This window comes from Theropithecus gelada, chromosome 7b (genome assembly GCF_003255815.1).
Source record: "Theropithecus gelada isolate Dixy chromosome 7b, Tgel_1.0, whole genome shotgun sequence".
NCBI classification, from domain to species: domain Eukaryota; kingdom Metazoa; phylum Chordata; class Mammalia; order Primates; family Cercopithecidae; genus Theropithecus; species Theropithecus gelada.
Genome location: NC_037675.1, coordinates 89,869,124 through 89,893,623, shown reverse-complemented (window position 1 = coordinate 89,893,623; position 24,500 = coordinate 89,869,124). Strand labels below are relative to the sequence as shown.

Below are 24,500 nucleotides of genomic sequence, written 5' to 3'. Positions count from 1 at the left end.
ATGAGGTCTCGCTGTGTTGCCCAGGCTGGTCTCTAACTCCTGGTCTCAAGCGATTCTCCCTCTTTGGCCTCCAAAGGTGATGGGATTACAGGCGTGAGCCATGGTGTCCAACCAAAAGCTTATATTGTTTTTATAAGGCAGGAAAACATATTCTATCACTTTTGTTTTTTGGTTCCTTCGTGTCTACCATTTGTTGAGTGCTTATCATGAGTCAGATAAACTATGCTGAGTATTTTATGTGAATTTTTTTAGTGTAATCTTCATAACACTCTCAGCAGTAGGTATCACTACCTCTTTGCACATGTGATGATTGAGGCTTAGAAAAGTTGTGATTTGTCCATGGTCCCTCAGTTATTAACTGGCATAACTAGGACTATAACTTGGGTCCTCCACTTTATGCGTGGGCTCTTAATTACTGTATTAAACAGCTTTTATTCTCTCCACCCCCTACTCACTGCCAGCATCGCAGCACACATTACTCAAGCTTTCTAAACCACTCCTACCATTTCTTCTTGAGAACTAGTTTTGCCTTTGAAGAGCTTTTTCTCTAAACTGACATCTCCTCTCTCACTTCCTTTGCTTTACTGCTTCTTGAGCCATAAATTCTCCATGGTGATTATGACCTCAGAGAGTACCCATCACTTGGGGAGCAGAACCCCACTTCTAGAATGCATTGCCCTGGGCTGGGTGGCTCCCCTTTGGCAGTTGCTCTCTTGTCCCCAAGCCACTTATATTAACCCTTCCCAACATGCTGAGTTGGGGGTCAGGGAGAGGAGAGGAAAATGGATCCGTGGCTTCACCTGAAGGGCAGGGCTCTGATGGTGCCCAAAGTGTCACATGGAAACTTGAAGCATCTGCCTGGCTTCCTTTATCACTGGATGGGAATTTTCACAGTTGCCTTAATGTGATGCTAATAATCTTTAGATTTAACAAACACTGAATCACAACTAAGTTGATTTTATTTTAATACATTTAAAATAAATCTAATGGAGAAGGATAAAATTTTTTCTTCCATAATTTTTTCTTTTTATGACATTCTATGATTATGTAATAAAATCAAATATTAACATATAAAAGCTAATATGATAAAATTAGAAAGTATGAGATTTTGAATCGTAGTGATCACTTCCAGAATAGTTCACTCTTTGAGTTCCTGGCATTTCAAATTTATCTTCACCCTGAAGCTTTTCACAGCACACCTCCCCAACTTTTGTGCCTTATTTTAATACCTGCAGCACTTAAAGGTTCTTGTTGGCTTCTGTGTTCTTTCTCCCACCTTTCCCCTCCACCTGTGCTCTTTTGAGGGAAGCACTGTACTTCACTAATCTTAGTGTCCCTAGGACCGACTGCAGTTTCTGGCATTGTTATAATAGGTGTCTTTTATTTTGTTGAATGAGTAAATGAGGCATTGGCAATCAGCTAAGACAGGGATCTTCCATCAAGCACATCTGACACATGAGAATGATACATTTTACATCTTTTAAATTCTCTTTTCCCTCATTTAGTATTCATGAGTTTACTTTTTACAACTAGCTGCTGTCACTTCAATTAGAACATTCATGCTAGCTGATTAAAACCACTGTTTTTGTTTTTTTTTTTTTTTTGAGACGGAGTCTCACTCTGTTGCCCAGGCTGGCATACAATGGCGCAATCTTGGTTCACTGCAACCTCTGCCTCCTGGGTTCAGACGATTCTTCTGCCTCAGCCTCCTGAGTAGCTGGGATTACAGGTGCCTGCCACCTCACCTGGCCTAGTTTTTGTAATTTTTTTTTTTTTTTTAAGACGGAGTTTTGTTTTCGTTGCCTAGGCTGGAGTGCAATGGTGCTGTCTCAGCTCACTGCAACCTCCACGTCCCGGGTTCAGACGAATGATTCTTCTGCCTCAGCCTCCTGAGTAGCTGGGATTACAGGTGCTTGCCACCTCGCCTGGGCTAGTTTTTGTAATTTTTTTTTTTTTAAGACAGAGTTTCGTTTTTGTTGCCTAGGCTGGAGTGCAATGGTGCTGTCTTAGCTCACTGCAACCTCCGCCTCCTGGGTTCAAGCAATTCTCCTGCCTCAGCCTCCCAAGTAGCCGGGATTGCAGGTGCCCACCACCACGCCCAGCTAACTTTTTTGTATTCTTAGTAGAGACAGGGTTTCACCATGTTGGCCAGAAGTCTGAAACTCCTGACCTCAGGTGATCCTCCTGCCTCGGCCTCCCAAAATGCTGGGATTGCAGGTGTGAGCCACCATGCCTGGCCTGGTTTTTGTATTTTTAATAGAGACAGGGTTTCACCATGTTGGCCAGGCTGGTCTCGTGTTTTTTGTTTTTCTCAAAAATGTCACCAAATACTAACTTACACGTCAGGCTTAGGGAAAACTTGTATATTCTATCTCCTTGTTTCGCCCACAGGCACTCACATTGCCATTCTCTATTTGCTGTTCTTTAGGTGGCATGACATTGCCAACATGTCCCACAACAAGTCCTTTTTTGCATTAGAACTGGCAAATAAAGAGGAGACCATCCAATTTCAAACTGTGAGTAAACATTAGGGGTCTGCATGGAATGTTTTTCCTAAAAGTTAACAAGTTCTACTTCTGCATACTTGTATGTGTTTGGAGGCAGGGCAGCATTAAAATTATAATATTTTGTAATTGTATAAAACATGCAGTTTTATCATATAGCATTTTGCAAAATGGCAGTTGGCAAAAAATGGCTGCTCAGTAAATGCTGAATGAATGAGTCTTTGGATAACTACTGTCTGATCATGATAACCTTTAAATTAAACCTCAGGGGTTAAGTGGGGGAGAAAGTAAGCACTGATATCTTAAATTTCATGGATAAATGAATAGCTCTGAAGAAATGTTATTTAACAGTTACTTGCTTTTGCTCTCTTGACAAAGGCAATATTCAGTTACTGAGTCATATTTTTGTTTAAAAATGTCTGAGTATATTTGGCAAGAATAGAAGTTGATATTTTTATAGTTTTTAGATTCCCATGTCATTTTGAAACTGTTTAATATGAGAATCACACTGTTAGAACAGATTGTTTTGTCTTCATAAGTTAAATCCTACTTGTGGTATTCATACCATGGGCACAGTGTTGGAAAATGAAAGGCTTATAGTGTCCTGAAAGTGACTTTGTCATATGATGTCACCCATTATGTATTTAGACAAACTGTGCATTAAACGTATCAAGTTGTGTGTGTGCTTTCATACTGCTTTATGCCTATTTTGTTTGCTAGGAAGACATGGAAACTGCAAAATACATTTGGAGACTCTGTGTTGCGCGACACAAGTTTTACAGACTAAACCAGTGTAACCTGTAAGTATGTCCTGCTCGTGGAAATTATCAAAAATAATGAATTTAGAATTTGTAATCTTGAGTATACTGTATTATCAAGAAAGACAATTTATCAATTGATATCTTTTTTTGATCCTGTAGCTATTTTCCTCATTTTAGCTTTGGACCGACTTCTAATAACTACATTGTATGCCTCTAAGATTTATTTCAACTAGTTACGAGAACTGTTCTAATTCTTGAAAGGTAAAAAGGGAATAATATCCTTTATTTGTTTAAATCAATCCTCTGGTCAGCATTTTGAATCATTAAAGATTATTCAGCTTTTCCAGCCACCTGAAGAATTTGTGCCCCTTCTTCCTGGTGTGCATTTTTCTTAGCCTACATGGGTTTTTCACTGTCTGCCGGATCAATAAAGCACATGATGATATTGCACATGTAAAATATTGTCCTTCATCTCTATTCCCCTCTAGCCTCTGCACCATATCTGTGCTTTCCTTAATAGCAGGTTTCCTCAAGAGAGTTGTGTATGCTTGTTTATTTGCTTCCTTCCATCCTGTTTCCCCTAAGCTTCCACATTACTGACACTGCTTGTTGTGGTCAGGTGACTTTCGTCCAGTGATCATTTTACGAGTTCTTTAACTTGACGGCTCTGCAGTAGTGATCCTCCGACAGCTCATTCCATCCTTCCTGAATCCTGCTCTTCTTTGGCTGCCAGGACACCACCCGCTGCTAGGCTTCCTCTTTCTAGACTGTTTCTTCTCAGTCATGTTCCCTGGTTTGGTCCTGAGGCCTTTTCTCCAAATCCGCTCCTCTAGGGGGGCTTCTCCTGGCCTGTCCTCCCGCTGAGCTCCCGGTTCAAGCGATTCTCCTGCCTCAGCCTCCCGAGTAGCTGGGATTACAGGCATGTGCCACCACACACCGCTAATTTTGTATTTTCAGTAGAGGCAGGGTTTCTCCATGTTAGCCAGGCTGGTCTTGAACTCCTGACCTCAGGTGATCTGCCTACCTCGGCCTCCCAAAGTGCTGGGATTACAGATGTGAGCCGCTGTGCCTGGCCCTCCCTGAGCTCTGGACTCCTGCATCCTACCGCAAGCGTTTAGTTTGCTTAGTCCTCAATACCACTCTGAAAGTTGTGGTGAATATATACTACTGCCTGTGTATTCTGAAGGTACAGCTGGCAGAACTTGCTGATGAATTGGATGTGGTATGAAACCTCACCATTTTTACCACTCATGCTAGCAGCTTGGTGCTAGCTGCCACTGCTTCTCGTCAGAGTATTATGGTAGCCTTCTGACTTTCCTGTTTCTGTGCCTTCGCTGCCTGTAGCTTATTTTCCATATGTCAACCAGAATGATCTCAGTTTAACCTGAAACAGATCCTGCCACCGGTTTTGTTTTTTTTTTTAAGATAGAGTCTTGCTCTGTTGCCCAGGCTAGAGTGCAATGGCATGATCTTGGCTCACTGCAACCTCCGCCTCCTGGGTTCAAGCGATTCTCCTGCCTCAGCCTCCTGAGTAGCTGGGACTACAGGTGCATGCCACCACACCCAGCTAATTTTTTGTATTTTTAGTAGAGATGGGGTTTCACCATGTTGGCCAGGATGGTCTCAATCTCCTGACCTCGTGATCTACCCACCTTGGCCTCCCAAAGTGCCGGGATTACAGGCATGAGCCACAGCACCCGGCCCAGATCCTGTCACTCTTTTTAACCCTCCTTTGGCATTCCACTTCTTTTTTTAAGTAATTTTTTTAGTTTGTTTTTGAGACAGCTCTGTCACCCAGGCTGAGTACAGTGACATGATCATGGCTCACAGAAGCCTCTCAACCTCCCTGGGCTCAGGTGATCCTCCCACCTCAGCCTCCTGAGTAGATGGTTGTGTACCACCACACCTGGTTAATTTTTTGATATTTTTTATAGAGGCGGGATCTCCTTATGTTGTCCAGACTGGTCTCAAACTTCTGGACTTGAGGGATCCTCCTGCCCCAGCCTCCCAAAGTGCTAGACAGGTGAGCCACCATGCCTGGCCCCATTTTACTTCTAATAAAAGTACGAAACCATACACAGTGTGGTGCTTGCCTGGTTCCAACCTTGTGTCTTTTATGCTCCTCCTTGCTTGCTCTGTTCCAGCCACAGTGGTATCCTGGCTGGGCTACAGATGTGCCTCACCCTAGGGGACACTGTCCTTGCTATTTTCCCAGGTCTCCACCTGCCTTCCTCCCTCATTGCAGCCTGCTATTTGCTGTCTGGTCAGATATGACCCTCTTCAGAGGCTGTCCCTGATTGTCCTATGGTACTCCCCTTCCACTACGATCTGTCTCTTTGCCCTCTAACTTTGTTTTGTTCTTTATAGCACTTAGCACCATGTGAATTTCTATATTTGTTTGTTTGCTTGTTTGCCTATATCCCCTGCCAGCAGGTAAGCTCTACAGCAGTGCATGAGGACAGACATTCTTCCCTGCCTTCAGTGCTATATTCCCCATGCCAAGCAAGGGCCTGGCTCACTATTGGCCTTAATTAATTTTTTCAACTAATCTGTGGATACAAGTGTTAAGAGCTCTGATTCGAGATGTCTTGGTGCTGGTGCTGTAAGATCCCTTAGGAAAATGGTACCTCACCCAGAACTGCCAAGATAGGAAAGGCTACCCAGCCAAGTGACATCTAAGCTGAGACCTGAAATGTTTCGTTCAATTCCCACAACCTGTCTTTAAGCTGTCCTCTTGTCCTTGCACCATTTCTGGAGGCGCCTCCTGGAGCTGCCTCCCACTTGGCCCCCCATGCCCTATCTCACCTGTATGCAGTCAGTCTTCTGGATAGATAAGCAAAATATGTAGCACTGCTGTTGAAGTTACATGTCAGGAACAAATCTGAGTATGTGCCTCTCACCCGCCCCGTCCTGGGTACAGGATTAAGGGCAGACTCCTCAGGTCCTTCTCTGGACTTAGCTGCCCAAGCCCAGTGGCCTTGGAGTCTGACTCCAGGAAGAAGTCTTTCCTTATCATGTGAATGCTCCCAGCCCAGGCCTTTGCTAAAATGTCCTTCCTTCCCTTCTCTGGCAGACTCTTAGTCATTCTTCAAGACTGAGTTTAAAATACAGCCCCTGTAGACACCACCAAGCATACAGTTTGTTTAGTCCTCAATACCACTCTGAAAGTTCTGTTTTTTTCTATGTCTTTTGTAACAATGATCTGAATAATTTGTAACAATAATTTAGTAAATGCTTGCGCTATGTCAAGCATTATACTGAGAGCTTTTATTTTCTTTAATCCTTACAGTAACCCTGTTGGGCACAATTATTACTATCCCATTGTTGATGAAGGTATGGAGACTTAGAGAAGTGAAGTGTCTTGCCCTGCCACACAGCTAGTAAGTGGAGCAGCAAGACTCCAGCCTGCGCTCGTAGCCGCTGTGCCAGCCTCTTAGAGTAGTTCCTGCCTGCTCTTTTCATGTGGATTGGATCTGTCTCTCTTGTTTGATGGAGCTCTATGAGGGCAGGGTCTCCTCTTCCTCATCTTCGTGTCCCCTATCTGGCAAGGTGCCCTGTGTGTAAGGGCTTAGTGAACGATGGGAGCTGGAGTGTGGCAGTGATGGGAGTCACAGGGGAGAAGACCCCTTTTGCTCCTTTGTCTCTTCCTTTTATTACAGATTGTAAATGAGGCATGGGGTGGAGGGAAAGTCTAACAAGGGCATTTTGCCCCTTAGCACCAAGAAGGAAGGAGAAAGGCTGTGGAAGTGCCTTCTGTCTTGCAGGGTGTGAGAGAAACTCTGGGCAGGAGCAACAGTGTAAAGATAACATGCAGAGATGCCCACCCGGACAGGGAGCTGCCCAGTGGTTTGCATGTATGGCCCAGTCCCTGTCTCTTCTCTGCCTTCCCCTCCACCATGTTTGCATCCGAGTCCCCACCGCTGTTCTGGTGATGGGATTTTCGTAAGCACTGACAGGGAGGAGGAACCTGCTTTCTTTGTAAATATGGGAACAGGTTTCCGCTAGCTGCCTGGGTGTATTTGCATATGAAAGTGTTCCCCCTGGTGGTGATGTTCAGCAGTGCTCCTTGCCGTTGGGGTTCGGGGGGCTGGCCTGGTTATCCAGCCATATGTGGCATGATTTCTATGCAGAAGTAAGTTCTAAGATTCAAGCAGTAGATAATGCAGTCTGTTGGATCACAGCATTTTCATTTTAAAGACTTTAATAAGTTAAGAGTATTCATAATATTGAGCCATTATTACCTCAGTTCATTTCTTCTCTGGAAAATAGTGGAGAATCTACAATGTGAATAAACCATAAAACATAATCCCTTTCCATGAGGCATCCATATTGGCTGGTGATTTTTTTTTTTTTTTTTTTTTTGCAAATTAACAATTTGTAATAAGTAAAAGAGGGAAGTGGGAAAAGCAACAAATGATTGATTATGGTGAATGATTCAGTCTTAGAAATTCAGCTCTAGTTTTTGGAATATTGCTATTTATTGGCAAGTGTGAATAAAACTACATTAATGTCATCAGTTGCATATATTATACCTAAATAAGGAACACCTGATTCTTTTCAAAATGGAATAATTATGTTTAAAGGGCTGTTTTCCAAAGTTTGTTTTCAATCTCTATATATCCGATAGATTGTGGCAGTCGATTTCCATGAGCTATTCCTATGTAATTACTTATGATTCATTCTGTAGGGAACTAATATATTTCATTGTGAGCATTTGTTTCCCATGTAAAGTAATGAAGCTTTTAATATTAGCTTTTAAAATTTTGCTTGATAATAAAATGAAAAGAACTTTAATTGTTACGATCATGTTTTAAAGGCTGTCAATATAGACTGTTTAGTCATGTTCCAATATTATGATTCTGAAGTATTGGTAGACTTGTTGTCATGGGCCACATAGGTAAACTAAAGCGTGATAGGCATTTAACAAAACTGCAGCTGGCCTGGAACTGGACAGTGACTTCTGGACATCTGGTTTGGGCTGGGGTGACTGGTGGCCCAGGAGATAGACTCGACTTGCACAGAAAGGGGAACTGTAATCCCAGGATGTCCCCTTCACGCGCAGTCCTGATCTATAGTTTATTGGTGTTTGGGATGGCTTTATGTGACTCATCTAACCTTGACCCAGATAACTATATTTTAGTATTTACACAATGAAACGATCCAATAGCTTTCCCTCTCCACCCCCTAACAAAGTACCTTAGATAACAGAATGATCGTTATCCAAACCTTAAAAATGTTAGATGGATAACAATCTGTCTTTTAAAAATTATAAAGTCAGGATAATGAGACTTTTATACTTAATATTCCTTTAGGGTCGAATTGGGAATTAAATGAGATAATAATGTCAACCCGTTAGGTCAGAAATCTGCTTCAAACCCACTGTCTCTCACTCCAAGCCCCAGAACTGGTCATGCTGTAATCACCCTCCCTGATTTATATAAGGAAAAGGCTGGGAGAGTGGGGGAGTCTTGAGAGGCCCCTTGGTGTAGGGGGCTCCCCTGTACTTTTCTATGAGTGAAAGTGAGGATGGTATCCTTGAACCTGTAGAGCCAAGCGATAGAGGGTTCAAGAGACTTTCTCCAGAAGGGAAACTTGTATTTCAGACCGCAGCAGGCCGCTCGCTGAGCGCAGTGAGATGGCTGGTGAGTGCTCCCTGCAGCTCAGGGGTGTCGGTGAACATAGCAGCCAGTGTCCACCTTGGTTCCGGAGACTTTTGTAATCAGGAGACTGACTGGAGTAGGCCCTGCCTGGAAAGGGAAAGGATTTACCCCGTCTTCTTCTAGGCCTGCTGCAGGGCTTGAAGAGACTATAGGAAGTCTGGAAGAAGATGGAACAGCCCCTATCCCATTCCAGTCCCCTGAGTCCCAGAAGTGTGGCGAGGAGCCAGTAGTTCCCATGGATCCATGTGAAGGAGCAGGGCAGGAAGAGGTGGGAGGGGAGTGGAGGAGCAGCCACAAGGCCAACAGTGGGACCTCTGGGTATGGGGACATGGACCCCTGGTGGAGCTGAGGAGAGGCAGCGGCTTTTTCTGAGTGGGTTCTTATATGGATAGAGGTCAGTGTCGCCCTAGAAAACCACACATGTTGGCCGGGCGCGGTGATTCATGCCTGTGTTCCCAGCACTTTGGGAGGCTGAGGCAGGTGGATTATCTGAGGCCAGGAGTTCAAGACTAGCGTGGCCAACATGGTGAAACCCCATCTCTACTAAAAATGCAAAACTTAGCCAGACATGGTGGCGGGCGCCTATAATCCCAGCTGCTCGGAAGGCTGAGGCAGGAGAATCACTTGAGCCTGGGAGGTGGAGGTTGCAGTGAGCCAGGATCACACCGCTGCATTCCAGCCTGGGCGACAGAGCAAGACCCCGTCTCCAAAAACAAGAAAACCACACATGTCATGGGGCTGAAGTGACGCCAGGGCCTCTCCCTCCATCAGTATTCCTTCCCAGTTACCTGAGATGGTCTCTGCTGGCTTTGTTCCTCTCCCTGCCGACAATGCCAGGAAGCTGCACCTAAGGTGGGATTTGGTAGGGGGGTGAACAATAGGAACAGGCATCTCAGAGCCAAGTCAGTGACCTGTAAGCAGCTTGGATGTAGCCCTGGTCTACCCAAGTGTAGGCTGGGAGGAGAGCATTTATTCTTCCTTACCCTTACTATAGTGAGCTCAAAAGGTAAGTCATTGAGACAAACATTTGCTAGGTATTTCCACCATCTAACACATTGTTTTTTTTTAAGAGATGGGGTCTTACTCTGTCTTCCAGGTTGGAGTGCAGTGGTGTGATCATAGCTCACTGTAACCTCAGACTCCTGGGCTCAAGGGATCCAGTGGCCTCAGCCCTCAGCTTCTGGAGTAGCCAGGATTATAAGTGTGTGCCACCATGCCTGGCTAATTTTTTTTTTTTAGTTTTTTAGAGATGGGGTCTTGCTATGTTGCCCAGGCTGGTCATAAACCCCTGGCCTCAAGTGATCCTTACATCTCAGCCTCCTAAGTACCTGGGATTACAGGAAGGAATCTATTCCTTGAACTATCTATTAGTTTATGAGCTATCAATGGCAATTTTTTTGTTTGTCAAAATCTTAACTCCCTTTCATCATATAAGAAAGGAAACTTAAAAAGCAAAATTCAGACGAGGCTTAGAAATATAAGCTCAGCTGTAAATGCTTAGTAATAAGCATCACTTTAGTCCTCACTTGTTAGTCATTCACTTGCTCAGCAAAGGCACCAGGGATACCACATCTTGCCTCCATGGAGCTTACAGATTAGTTGGGGCCGGGAAGCAGGTTGAACACATGATTGTTAGACACATACACTCAGGAATCCGACAGACCTGCTGGTTCAAATGCCGGTTCTACTACTTGTTTGCCATGTGACCAGGAGCAACTTACTGAACCTACGTATCACTTTCCTTATCTGTAAAATCAGGATAATAACTGGACCTCCCTTGTGGGGTTGGTGTACACATTCCACGAGATAATCACGTACAGTCCTTAGCACAGTTTCAATACATAATATTGATTTTACTTGGGCTGGCAGCCTTTTTTCTTTCTTTTTTTTTTTTTAAGACACAAGGTCCTAGTGTCTCAGTTTCCCAGGTGGAATATGGTGGGAATTCACAGATGTGATCATAGTGCACTACAGCCATGAACTCCTGGATTCAAGGGATCCTCCTGCCTCAGCTTCCCAAGTTGCTGGGACTACACAGGCATACGCCACCATGCCTGGCTCAGCCTTTTTAATTTTTATTTTGTCTTCTTTGGCGCACAGATTCTAGTGATTTCTTCTCAGTTATTTAGCAGTACCCATCAACATAGTAACTGCCCAAAAAGTTTGGAAACCACAACCAATAGTTACATGGTTTTCTCTTGTATGCCAAGTTGAGGATAGCTGGTCTCGGAGTAAACTGCATTTATTAGAACAACGCCAAGAAGAAAAAGAAGGTTAGACTATTAGAACTGATGGTGCGGCTGCCTGGGTCAAGCACTTTGGCAGGTACATGCTTTTGTAGTTTGTTTTGTTAGTAGAGCCGGCTACTACAGTGGGCAGTGTTCGCCTCCACACTGGGTGCTGCCAGCAAGAGTGCCAAGATAGCTATCAGTGTGGGAGGGCCGCCCATGTGCTGAAGCTCTGCATCCTTGGGTTTTGTGTTTTATTTTTGCCCCAGGCTGGGCAATTATAGACATGTTGTTGGAGTTTGTTGACAGAGAATTCTGTCGGCAACCCTTGTGAATTTATAGTACTTTAAAAGTTTAAGTTCAGTCCATCTGGACAGTGAGTCTCTGCTAGACTGAACACATATTCAGAGGACCCAGTTTGCCTAAACCTAGTCCTGACAGTGAAGAATAACCAAAGTAAATTTCAAGGCTGCAAAAATGCGGTGTCTTCAAATTCTGGGTACTATCTTTTTTTTTTTTTTTTTTTTTTTTGAGACGGAGTCTTACTCTGTCTCCCAGGCTGGAGTGCAGTGGCGTGATTTCAGCTCACTGCAACCTCCACCCCTTTGGTTCAAGCGATTCTCCTGCCCCAGCCTCCTGAGTAGCTGAGATTACAGACACCTGCCACCACATCCAGCTAATTTGTGGGTACTAATTTTAAGGAATATATTAATGTGCAGTTAAGGAGTATTTGTTTTTTTTTTTTTTAAAAAAAAACAGACACACCACGCAGACTTGTCTCACCAAAATAAGTACTGGAAGAATGGAACATCTTTTGGAAAAGAGACATTTATTTTTCATTAACAGCCTGAATACTTTCCAATAACAAAGAATATGAATTATTTATAAAAGCTAGTAAAAGCAGTTGTAATCACCTGATGTTAAAACTAGTATGTACTGGTTTTCTTTTTATCTCAAGTGTCTTATAAAAATAAGCTAATATTCAGGGTTTTTGAATATAAGACACTAGTTTTCAGAGTGTTAAGAGTAATGTTAATTTATGAGACGTGAGGCTTGATATTATGGTAAATTTGCTTAAATGGATTGAATATTCACTTTGTCATGATGGATTTTCTAGTAATTAGTCCTTAGAACACTGTAACCAAAGGTCACAGAATATTTTTATAATCAGTAATTATGTGTTACATAAGTACATGAACCAGGAATAGGTGGTAAAAGGTCTAAGGAAAAGTGCTTTGACAAACTACATGTCATCAATAAAGCCAAGAATTCAATGTGTGTAGGTTCCCAGATCTTGCAGTAAAACTGACCACACAGAAGAAAAAAAAAATCTTGCCTTTATTTAAAAACAGTAGTTACAAATGGGCTTTTCTGTTTCTTGTTCCTTTTTTTACCTTATTGTTTATTTAAACATAGAACTTGCCATGCGAATAGTTTAAAATCTCACATTATCAGATAAGTATTCGTCAGCACTCCCTAATACATTTAGGTCCTTTTTTTCTTTGACTGGAATCTCGCTCTTGTTGCCCAGGCTGGAGTGCAATGGCACAATCTCAGCTCACCGCAACCTCTGCCTCCTGGGTTCAAGTGACTCCCCTGCCTCAGACTCCCGAGTAGCTGAGATTATAGGTACCCACCACCACTCCCAGCTAGTTTTTGTATTTTCAGTAGAGACGAGGTTTCACCATGTTGGCCAGGCTGGTCTCAAACTCCTGACTCCAGGTGATCCACCTGCCTTGTCCTCTGAAAGTTTGGGATTACAGGTGTGAGCCACTGTGCCTGGCCTTAGGTGTTTTTTAAAAAATATATTCAAAACAAATCAGAAATTTCTTACAAAGAAAGGTAAATGGGTTTACAATCAGCTTACTGAACCAAATCTTGTGCCTTGCTTTCCCTTGGTTCCTTAGAGGAAATGTAGATTTTACAAATATATATGTTTGAAATTTTTTTTATATTTGAGTTTTTTAAAAGATGGGGTCTTGCTATGTTGTCTGGGCTGGTCTTGAACTCCTGGGCCCAAGATGCTCCCAAGAGGCTGGGACTACAGGAGCGTGCTTACTGCACTTGGAAATGTAGTTTCTTGTCACTAAAATTCTAAATTCATTTCTTTATTATGTTTGTAGTCTGTGGTTAACAGACTTTTAATTAAAGGCAGTTCTTACTGCTTGAATGAGGCTTCTGGGTTGACAGTGGATGGTTCCCCAGGAGGAAGGTTAGTGGAGAGATCCAGGGCTCCCCAGCGCACAGGAGAAACACATTTGCATTTGCACTGAATCCTACTTTTCCTGCAGCAAGTGTGTGGGTGATACAGCCTTGTCTCTTTCCCCACTGCTTATGGCTAATCCAAAGGTTTACTTGGATGGGCCTGGCAAAGATGCTCTGATCCCTTTGTGGGTCCAGGCGATGACACTGTGTGGGGAGCCTGAAACCACAGGGCAGGTTGAGGGGTTGGGGTAGCAGGAAAGGACTGAGAGAAAAACAGGCGCATACCACCACACCCAGGTATTTTTTTTTTTTTTTGGTTAAAAAAAAAAAACTCCCTTCTTTTCTCTGACTTCATGACTTAGATAGCTTGTCTTTTTTTTTTTTGCCTTAGAAGATTTATTATTTTACATTCCTATATCTTGTTTTGGTAGAATTTAAGAGACAGTGTGTATGTGCTCTTCTCAGAGACATCCTATTTTATAGGCAAACTCAGACTGTCACAGTGAACCCAATCAGGAGGAGGTCTTCTTCAAGGATGTCTCTGGTAAGAAACAAGGAAAATATGATTGCTTTTATATTTTAGTGATGTTTTTCCTTAATAAAATATGCTTTTAATACTGTTAATTTTGAGTTTGAACCATAAAAGTGTATTGATCTTTCATCATTTTTAACCAAAGAAATGGTGATTTTTTCCCATAGGTCCAATCTAGTATTTATATTATTATATTATACATATTTGAATATTAGGTCTGACCTTAATATTAAGAACTTAGACTGTTGGCCAAGAGTAATCCTAAATTGGTATATATTTAAAATATTAGATGACTTTAATAAGATTGATTATAATACATATAAGCTTCTTATGTTCAAATGTTTATACAAGGAAATCTGTATCTATTCCTTCTTCCTCTTAGCTTTTTAGATGCAGATTTTCTTGTGGAGCCTAATATCCTTGGTATCAGTCATAGGGCTTGGCATTGCCATTTGGGGAAACATAGAAAATGCTAGATATGATAAGAACTACTGTGTCTTCATGTTTATTTTCCATATATAATATATTTAATTCCTTCAGAAGTTTTTTTTTAACAGAAAGAATCCAGTGGATAATAACTTTACCTGTATTACATAAGCAATGTGTTTTAACCCTGTGTCCAACTCTCCATTTCTTAGCCTAAACCCCAGCCCTACGTGATGCCTCCCCCACCACAGCTACACTATAATGGACATTATACAGAACCATATGCTTCTTCCCAAGGTAAAGTACATTGTTTCTGCCATGCCTTACATAGTTATTACTATGGATAAATCTGTGAATGCTTGGAGATTGTGAAGCCTGGACAGTTTTTGGCTGAAGTTGCACCCCAAATTGCATCATGATAATAGCTATCCTGGATTCATAAAAGAAGCCAATATATTCAGTTTTCTTTTTGGTTTTTTTTTTTTTGAGACAAAGTCTCAATCTGTCACCCAGGCTAGAGTGCAGTGGCGTGTCTCAGCTCACTGCAACATCCACCTACCAGATTCAAGCGATTCTGGTGCCTCAGCTTCTCAAGTAGCTGGGACTACAGGTGCGCCACCATGCCTGGCTAATTTTTGTAATTTTTAGTAGAGATGGGATTTCGCCATGTTGGCCAGACTGGTCTCAAACTCCTGACCTCAGGTGATCCGCCCCCCCTCAGCCTCCCAGATTGCTGGGATTACAGGTGTGAGCCACCACATATATTTGGGTTCTTGAATATACGTAAAAAAATGCAGTATCAAATTTTGATGCTCCACTGATCTCAAATTTGGCCAATGGGAAACTATCAAGCTAGTTCCTATGTCCTTTTACCACCACTCTATTAGCCTTTAAGTGCTTCTTTACTGTCTGACAAAGAATTCCCAGGGTTACTTTTCTTCCCCTGCCAGAGGCTTTCCTATTGTAAAAGTTAAACATGTGACTACTGCAGTTTTCACTTGAGAAGTATAAGGAATTGTATTTGTAACAAACTCCCAAACTGAAGTTTAAGCAGTGGGGCTATACCAAATGCTAAGGAGGTTTATGCAGATGAGTATTTCCACATCGCAAGAAGCTTATCTTCAGCCTGGGCCACAGGGCCAGACCCAGTCTCTATCAAAAACAAACAAACAAACAAACAAACAAAAAAAGCTGGGCCTGGTGGTATGCACCTGTGGTCCTGGCTACTCAGGAGGCTGAGGTGGGAGAATTGCTTAAGCCCAAGGTGGGGGTGGAGGTTACAGTGAGCCAAGACTGCACCACTGCACTCCAGCCTGGATGATAGAGGGAGACTATCTCAAATAAAATAAAAAATAAAAAAAAAAAAACGTAGAATCTGATAGTTGAAGATAAGACAGGTGCACAAATAACTTTGTCTTTCTCCCCCTGAACCCCTTTTTGTGGAGAATGGGGTCTTGCTATATTGTTCAGGCTGGTCTCAATCTCCTGGGCCCAGGCTGTCCTCCTGCCTCTGCCTTTCTAAGTGCTGGGATTATAGGCCTGAGCCACCACTCCTGGCACAAATAACTTGAATATGATAGTTTTTCTGAGACAGCATGTGCAATTACCATGCTTCTCAATGGAAGAGAGACTCATCACATTGGGGAGATTGAGAAGAACTTTCTGTATCTGAAAAGATGGGTGGATTTCGGCAGGTAGAAAGACAGGGACTTGACTGGGGTTGCTGTTCCTAGTTTTGGGGATAGTGAACGCCATGCACAGAATGAAGCAGTGCGTGTTTGGAGAGTAGAGTGGTCCAGGTTCCCTCTTGGGTAAGGAACTAGTAGGGAGTGATGCATGAAGGGACCAGAAGGTGGGATGTGACTATTGTTTGTGTCGGCCCTGGTGTAAAGATGAGCGTTTTCATGCAGTGAGGTGGGTAGTAGGGAGCAGGGCTTTGGATGTAGAGCCCGAGAGTGGCCCCCTTACCATGTTCTTCTATTTCCTCCCTCTCGCGCCCTGCCCTTGTCTGGTACTTGCAATCCTGGCCCCTCCCACTTCCGGGACCTGGCTGTCCTCTGCATTGTCTCATTTCGCCATTCATTCTCTTTCCTCCGTCTATAAACATCCTAACATTGTTTGTTCTCCTCGCTTTAAGTGATGGTTTGAGCGATCTGCTTTCCTTTCTCACTGACTTCTTTTTTTTTGAGACAGAGTCTCGCTCTGTCACCCAGGCTGGAGTGCAGTGGTGGGGTCTCGGCTCACTGCAAGCTCCGCTTCCCAGGTTCACACCGTTTTCCTGCCTCAGCCTCCCGAGTAGCTGGGACTACAGGCCCCCGCCGCCACACCCGGCTAATTTTTTGTATTTTTAGTAGAGACAGGGTTTCACCGTGTTAGCCAGGGTGGTCTCGATCTCCTGACCTCGTGATCCACCCACTTCAGCCTCCCAAAGTGCTGGGATTACAGGTGTGAGCCACCGCGCCCGTCCTTTCTCACTGACTTCTAAGAGTACTCTCTTGTGTGCTGCTTCTGCTTGCTGGTTACCGCTCACTCCTCTGCCTTTGCCACTCTGTTAAAGCGGCCCTCTCCAAGGCTCCCAGCACTCCCACATCCCCTCACCATCACGTTCAAGCCTTTGTACCTTCTGGAAACTCTCCTTCTGGCATGCTGGGTTTTTCCCTCCTCCTTCCCATCAGTATTGTTTGGTGTGCCCTGCAGGTCTGTCCTGTGGCTTCTTCCCTCCCTCTGTGAGCTTCCCAGGGGTCTCATCCACATTTAACTTTTCTTTTTTTCTTTTCTTTTCTTTTCTTTTCTTTTCTTTTCTTTTCTTTTCTTTTCTTTTCGGAGACAGAGTTTCGCTTATATTGTCCAGGCTAGAGTGCAGTGGTGTGATTTTAGCTCACTGCAACCTCTACCTCCTGGGTTCAAGTGATTTTCCTGCCCCAGCCTCCCAAGTAGCTGGGATTACAGGCACGCCACCACGCCCAGCTAATTTTGTATTTTTAGTAGAGATGGGGTTTCTCTATGTTAGTCAGGCAGGTCTTGAACTCCCAACCTCAGGTGATCTGCCCGCCTCACCTCCCAAAGTGCTGGTGTTACAGGCATGAGCCACCGCCCCCGGCTACAGGATCATTCTTTTGCCTAGTGTTCGAGACTTCACACAATATTCACTGAGCCTGCTCTTCCAACCTTACTTCCTAAGTTATTTTACTCCTCTGTAGCTATCTGACACTCCAGCCACCCCATCTTGCCCGGGGGTGCTCCCTGGCTTTGCCAGTGCTGCTCTGCACCCCCAGGTGCCCTTACCTCATGCACCCTTCTGTTCACATACCATCCAGACCGGATAGGCAGGGCTATGCTGTGCTGAGAAAATATTCTATTCCAAACTCTCAGGGAAGTAATAGTAAGGGTCACCTGTCCATTGCACACTGCACTAGCAGGAGGGCTCTGCCCCCTGTGAGTCTGCGGTAGGAGCTTGAGCTGGAGAGCCTCTTCTCTCTGCAGTGTTGTTTGTTGGTCAGTGTTGCAGTTGGAAGAGAGCCTGGAAGCTGGCTTTTAACTCTCTGTACACTTTCCCTTGACCATTACTAGTCGCATTGCTGTGCCTGGTATCAAGGGGTGAGGAGGCATAATCCTGCCTGCTCTGAGAGGTTGAGAGACCTCACTTCTGATGGAAGCTGGACATGCCCACCTCACCCACTTACCCCTCAAGTCCCCTTAACTGCCATATCTTCTGCGAGGTGGTTCTTGGTTCTCTCTTCCTTGTCCCCATCAACCCCACCCAGGCTGGAAATGACCATTCCTTCCTCTGGACTCCTGTAACCCTTTATCTCTTCTCCCTTCCTTGAATTAATGGTGATTTCATGCATACCTTTCCCCTTTTCTTGCCTGTATTCCAACCGTCTTTTTCCCCTTCTATTCTCAGTATTGCCTTTTCCACATAACAGTCCCATAAATGGCTAGATGGTTTGTGGGGTGCAGAAGCAGGGAGACTAGGTGGCTGTAGAGCTAGTTCAGACAAGCCTGGGGTAGGGGCCCGAGCTGTGACAGCAGTGAGAAAAGTGGGATTGCAGAGATGGAGCCACCACCAAGCTTTGCATAGACAAGGAAAGCACAGTGACAAGGAAGTGCTGTGTGTCAGCAGAAGAATACCATGGAGGTTTGAATGCTATTTCCTCACAGCCTTATGTGCCACCAGAATAAAGTGTACCCACCGGATTGTGGCATATTAAGTATCACTTAAATCACTATGGAGATTTTGAAGCACAAATAATGCCTTTCAGAGGAAATTGTTATTTGAAGGAGTTGGTGCTGAGTGTTAGAAATCATCTAGGGTTGGAAATCATCCTCAGTAACAGAAGGCAGGTGAGCTACAAATTGACTAGAAGAAACATGGCCCCTGTCATCCCTGGGCAGGGACACATGCATAGCTATTGTAAGATTAGGTTAAACTGATTCTGTTAGCCGCAGGTCTGGATCTTCCTGAAACATGGGAGCCAGGGCAGGGGGCAGCTGCAGCTGTTTTAATGTGACTCCTCTTGGCTCTGGACACTTTATGGGCTGTGTGGCTGCTGGTGACACTGTTGGACCAGAGAAGCTCAGATCCTGCTATACCATTACCCTTTTACAGTCGAAGCTTGTGTATTCATTTGGGAAGAACAATAAAAAATTCCAGTTAAGGAAATGCTTACAGACAGTCGGTGCTTGAACTGGCTCAGCAGCAGCAAGGCCACATCCCTACCCAGGGAAGAAAGAGTCCCCAGCCCAGTGCCTTGAATGGTATCTCTGCCTCAACTTCCCCAGAGTACCAAAAAGTCTGCTAGTCTGCTGTGTGTGTGGTTTAAGACAGGGTCTTACTTTGTCACCCAATGAATGCCACCCCTTAAGTAGGCAGAGCCATCCCCATCCTATAGATGAGGAAGCCGAAGCTCCCAGGGTCACTCAGATAGTGTGGCTAAAGCTAGGTCATTTTAGCATGGATTTTTACAAGCTGTGTTCAAATGTCCTCAGAGGTAAGGGCCGATCTCAATATTTGGTTGGAGTAATTAGTCCAATTAAAAAAAATCTCATTTTGAACTTATTCTTTTTCTAGATAACCTCTTTGTGCCCAACCAGAACGGATACTACTGTCACTCTCAGACAAGCTTGGATAGAGCCCAGATTGACCTCAATGGTCGGATTCGTAACGGCAGTGTCTACAGCGCACACAGCACCAACTCCTTAAATAATCCTCAGCCCTACTTGCAGCCCTCGCCGATGTCGTCCAACCCAAGCATCACCGGGAGTGACGTCATGAGGCCTGACTACGTCCCATCCCATCGGCACAGCGCCCTGATACCCCCGTCCTACCGCCCCACCCCAGACTATGAGACTGTGATGAAGCAGCTCAACAGGGGCCTGGTGCATGCGGAACGGCAGAGCCACTCGCTGCGAAACCTCAACATCGGCAGCTCGTACGCCTACAGCAGGCCCGCGGCGCTGGTCTACAGCCAGCCCGAGATCCGCGAGCACGCGCAGCTCCCCTCGCCGCCGACGGCGCACTGCCCGTTCAGCCTGAGCTACAGCTTCCACAGCCCGTCTCCCTACCCCTACCCCGCCGAGCGGCGGCCCGTGGTGGGCGCGGTCAGCGTGCCCGAGCTGACGAACGCGCAGCTGCAGGCGCAGGACTACCCGGCCCCCAACATCATGCGGACGCAGGTGTACCGGCCACCCCCACCCTACCCGCCCCCCAGGCCAGCCAACAGCACGCCCGACCTGTCCCGCCACTTGTACATCAGCAGTAGCAACCCCGACCTCATCACGCGGCGCGTGCACCACTCGGTGCAGACGTTCCAGGAGGACAGCTTGCCCGTGGCGCACTCGCTGCAGGAAGTCAGCGAGCCCCTCACCGCCGCGCGCCACGCACAGCTGCACAAGCGGAACAGCATCGAGGTGGCCGGGCTCAGCCACTGCCTGGAGGGCCTGCGGCTCAAGGAGCGGACGCTGTCCGCGTCGGCGGCGGAGGTGGTGCCGCGAGCCCTCTCGGCGGGCTCCCAGCCCAGCGTTTTCACCGAGAGAACGAAGCGGGAAGGGCAGGAGGAGGCGGAGGGTTTGAGATATGGCCATGAGAAGTCCCTGTCAGACGCCACCATGCTGATCCACAGCAGCGAGGAGGAAGAGGACGAGGACTTCGAAGAGGAGAGCGGGGCCCGGGCGTCCCCTGGACGTGCGCGCGAGCCCCGGCCTGGCCTGACCCAGGACCCACCTGGCTGCCCTCGCGCCCTGCTCGCCGGGCCCCTGCACATCCTCGAGCCCAAGGCCCACGTTCCGGACTCGGAGAAGAGGATGATGGACAGCAGTCCCGTCCACACGACCGCAGAGGCCCAGCGGCCCTGGAGAGACGGGCTGCTGACGCCCTCCATGTCGGAGTCCGACCTCACCACGTCTGGCCGCTACCGAGCCCGGAGGGACTCCCTGAAGAAGAGGCCGGTGTCGGACCTCCTCTCTGGGAAGAAGAACATCGTGGAAGGGCTCCCGCCCCTGGGGGTAAGCCACGTGGCGAGCAGTGCCCGGCCAGGGGACTGCGCCTTCGCCCTGGCGGTTCTTTCACTCATCACGTCCCGTGTTTTTCAGCTCCTCTTGTTCTTCTAACGTTCTTCATTCCCCCACGTCACTGTCTTTTTGTCTAATTTTGAACACATTGAAATTTACATATGGAAATCATGGGGATCCACTTGAATTTTAGTGGTTTTACTGGAGATTATTATAGATGAAGTGAAAAGGTAAATTCACAGGACTTTGTCGAAAGGAATGGAAAACATGAAAGGTTTTAGTAACGCAGTGTTAAGGGAAAGACAGTTAAGGTTTCATGACTTTAGCCAGGATTGCTTTAGCCACACATTAAAAATACTGTGGGTGATGCGGCACCCCAGGAGTGCATTTGTTTAGTTTGTTGAAGAGATACCTGAGAAAAGCATCCAGGAAAGTGTTCCCAATCCTAATATAATTCTCCAGGTTGGAGTGTGTGTGGATATAGCTTACATATCTTGGCTGTGATTCTCCAGAGTGATCCTGGAGTTGGGAAGGTGGCACTTGGTCAAGGCAAATCCTGAGACGTCCAGGTTTCTTAAATTTAAAAGAAAGATGAATTCAACTGAGAATCTAAGGAAAGTCCCTTGTAGAAGATGCAGTTCTTTAATATTCAGCCTAATAAATAAATATGAATTAAGCACTTTTTACCTACTTTGAAGCAAAATATAAAAAAGCATAATAGCATCATCTCTAGCTGCCATCCTTGGAGCATTTACCATGGGCCAAGCATTTCCTCTACTTTTCTGGCCTATTTACAGTAAGCCTATTGTTATGCCTGTTTTACAGTTGAAGAAACAGACTTAGATATTAACTAACTTTTCAAGGTCACATGACTAGTGAGTGACTGAACTGGAATTTTAAACCCATACTTAGCAGCCAGTTCTGTTATCATCTACATTGTCAATGTATGTTCTGCATTGAAGTATACTGTATATATTCTATTAAGTCATAATTATCTGTTGAAGCCTTGCTAGTCTGTCTTTCACTGAAACTTTTAAACTCCGTCCTCAACCTGGGACTAAGCATTTGTGGCCTTGTGATGAAGTGTGTCCACCCGAAGTTATTTTGTTGCAGTGCTCAGGCTTCCAGCTTTTCCTGGCCCACATCTCCACTCCTCATGCCCCGCACTTGATCCAGGCTAACTTAATTAGGGCCTCCATCCTATCTCCCATTGGCTTCCAGTGTCTTGGCAACTAGGGTTCTCCTCCCCACATCGCTGCTAAATTGCAAACTCAGACAGGAGGGCTCATTTCAAGTGTGGTTCTGGCCTAGTGTATGAGATCCTTTAAGATGCTGCAAACATCTTGCTAAACAGGAAAAAACCCACACTATTATAGTGCTTATGAAAGAGATTAATGTACCTACTTAACAAAAAAAGTACCATAGATTTAAATTTGCTTTTTTTTTTTTTCTTTTGAGAAGAGTCTTGATCTGTTGCCCAGGCTGGAGTGCAGTGGTGCGATCTCGCCTCACTGCCTCCTCTGCCTCCCGGGTTCAAGCGATTCCCCTGCCTCAGCCTCACGAATAGCTGGGACTATAGGCACCCGCCACCATACCCAGCTAATTTTTTATATTTTTAGTAGAGACGGGGTTTCACCGTGTTAGCCAGGATGGTCTCCATCTCCTGACCTCGTGATCTGCCTGCCTCAGCCTCCCAAAGTGCTGGGATTACAGGTGTGAGCCACCACACCTGGCCTAAATTTGCTTTCTTTTAGTAAGTTTTGGGTTTGAATTTTAAGTTGATTTTTAAGTTTTTCACAAGTGTACAACATGACTCACGTACCTGAACAGTAAAGGTCAATGCCTTCAGCGGACACAGATTTAAGAGTGTAGGGAGCAGTGATTCAGGGATAAGATGTGGGTAGATTTTCCAAAGTAACTCTACCTGAATCCCAGAGCCAGCTGGACAGAGTCCTTTTATACTTCACACCCTTCCCATTGCATTAAGAACTGTCTGTTTTTATGGTGACTCAAGTACTTTCCGCAAATGCTATTTGAGTACAGCTAAGTACTCAGGCCTATTTTATCCCTGTATGTTTTGAATGGGGTCTGGTAGGTTCAGTTAAATCTGAGGACGTTGATCAATTTGGTTCTCTTAAAAGAACTTTTCTCTCCCATTGACTTTTAAGACCACAATAATAGTAAAATTATGTGATTGGATTATGGTTTTGGTCCTTTTTGCTTACAGGATTCTACTTAAAGAATGGGTATGGCAACTGTGGTCACGAGGAAAGAGCAGAGGTCCTACGAGTTAAGAACCTTGGGGCTGAGTCTAGAGCCTGCCATTTGTTAGTTCTTGGTGACACGGTCAGGACCCTTCATGCGTCAGAACCTCAGCTTCCACATCAGATAACCTCAGATCACGAGGACGGTCATCCCTGCTCTGCCTGCTTCATGGCATTATGTCCCACATGCAGTTAGGCATGAAAAAATGCCTCCTGAATTATATGATTCAGCATAACTGATTTTAACCAAAGATTTGCTTTTACTTGTTTTGACACTGATTACCTTGTAAAAGAGGCAGCCATGTGGCCTCAGACAAGCTATTTAATCTCTCTGTGACTCAGCTTTTACGTTTGTCAATGAGAGGACCCCAGAGAATTGTTGGGGGAATAAAATGAGGTTCTGGCACATTGAAAGAGCTTAGTCAATATTAACATTACTGTGAGGTGGCATCATACATTGAACTTAATGGTTTTCAAGAGTGGAAGAGGCCAATCCCCTGTTGTCTCCTCTGACCTTTCATAGTAACATGGGGTTGCCATTATCTTAATCGTTACAACAAATTTCCTAATGTGAATTAAGGTTATGGAGGTTTAGTATTAAAAACAGTGAAATAAACTGCAGACAAGTAGGAATGATTTTAGAATTCTCCACCCATCTCCACCTCCAGCGACCTGATTGTTATCTTAAAGGCAGACTGGTTTGGGTGCTTATACATCTACATAAAGATTTTCTTTTTGTTGTACCCTTTAGTGCACTGGTTCTCACATAAGAAGTCACTGTGCAGGGTATGCATTAAAATCCTATGTTTATATTCTAAGGGCTAATTAAGGCATATTCAAGGCTAGTTTTGAGTACATACAACATTCTTCCAATACTGGCTTTGAACTGACCTCACAGCCAATCAACTTTATCCAGCGTGTCCCAGTGTGGGATATTTTGAGTCACTTTCAGGCAGAGAAGTGCGGGAGCTAGCTCGTATTAGCTGGCAAGAGCCGACTTAAATTTTCAGGAATCTTGTGAGCCAACTGATGTGACATTAACCGTTTGAAATTGGCTGTGATGAGAGTATTTACACCATGGATATGGGCAAACACCAATCAAAACTTCCTTCCAAGAGCCAGTGTTAAATATTACCAGCACATCACTGTTTTCTGCACGTTAGAACCATTAAATTTCAGCCTAAGCAGGAACTTTTTAGTCTGTATGCCTGTGTCTGAGTGTATCTGTCTCTTTCTGTCTAGGTGAGGCTTACAGAGGAAAAGTGACTTGCCTGAAAGAAGTTGGTCAGTTAGAGGCCACATGTGAACCCAGGCCTCTGCTGCTTCCAGTCTAGACTGCATTATGTGGGGAGCTCATTATCAAATATGAATTATAAAATTAAAAATTAATCCACTTAGCTTTTTGAGTTA

General features: G+C 44.8%; 1 protein-coding gene across 4 annotated transcripts in view; it reads left to right on the top strand.

Annotated features, from left to right (window-relative positions):
• PTPN21 (protein tyrosine phosphatase, non-receptor type 21) overlaps window positions 1–24,500 on the top strand; it is an 88,545-nt gene that overhangs the window by 54,446 nt on the left and 9,599 nt on the right. For all 4 annotated transcript variants that reach the window (XM_025391907.1, XM_025391908.1, XM_025391906.1 and 1 more), the window contains 5 exons: window positions 2,429–2,516; window positions 3,225–3,304; window positions 13,842–13,902; window positions 14,529–14,613; window positions 19,388–20,820. In XM_025391907.1, coding sequence (XP_025247692.1) covers window positions 2,429–2,516; window positions 3,225–3,304; window positions 13,842–13,902; window positions 14,529–14,613; window positions 19,388–20,820 — 1,747 coding nt within the window. The remainder of the gene's footprint in view (window positions 1–2,428; window positions 2,517–3,224; window positions 3,305–13,841; window positions 13,903–14,528; window positions 14,614–19,387; window positions 20,821–24,500) is intronic.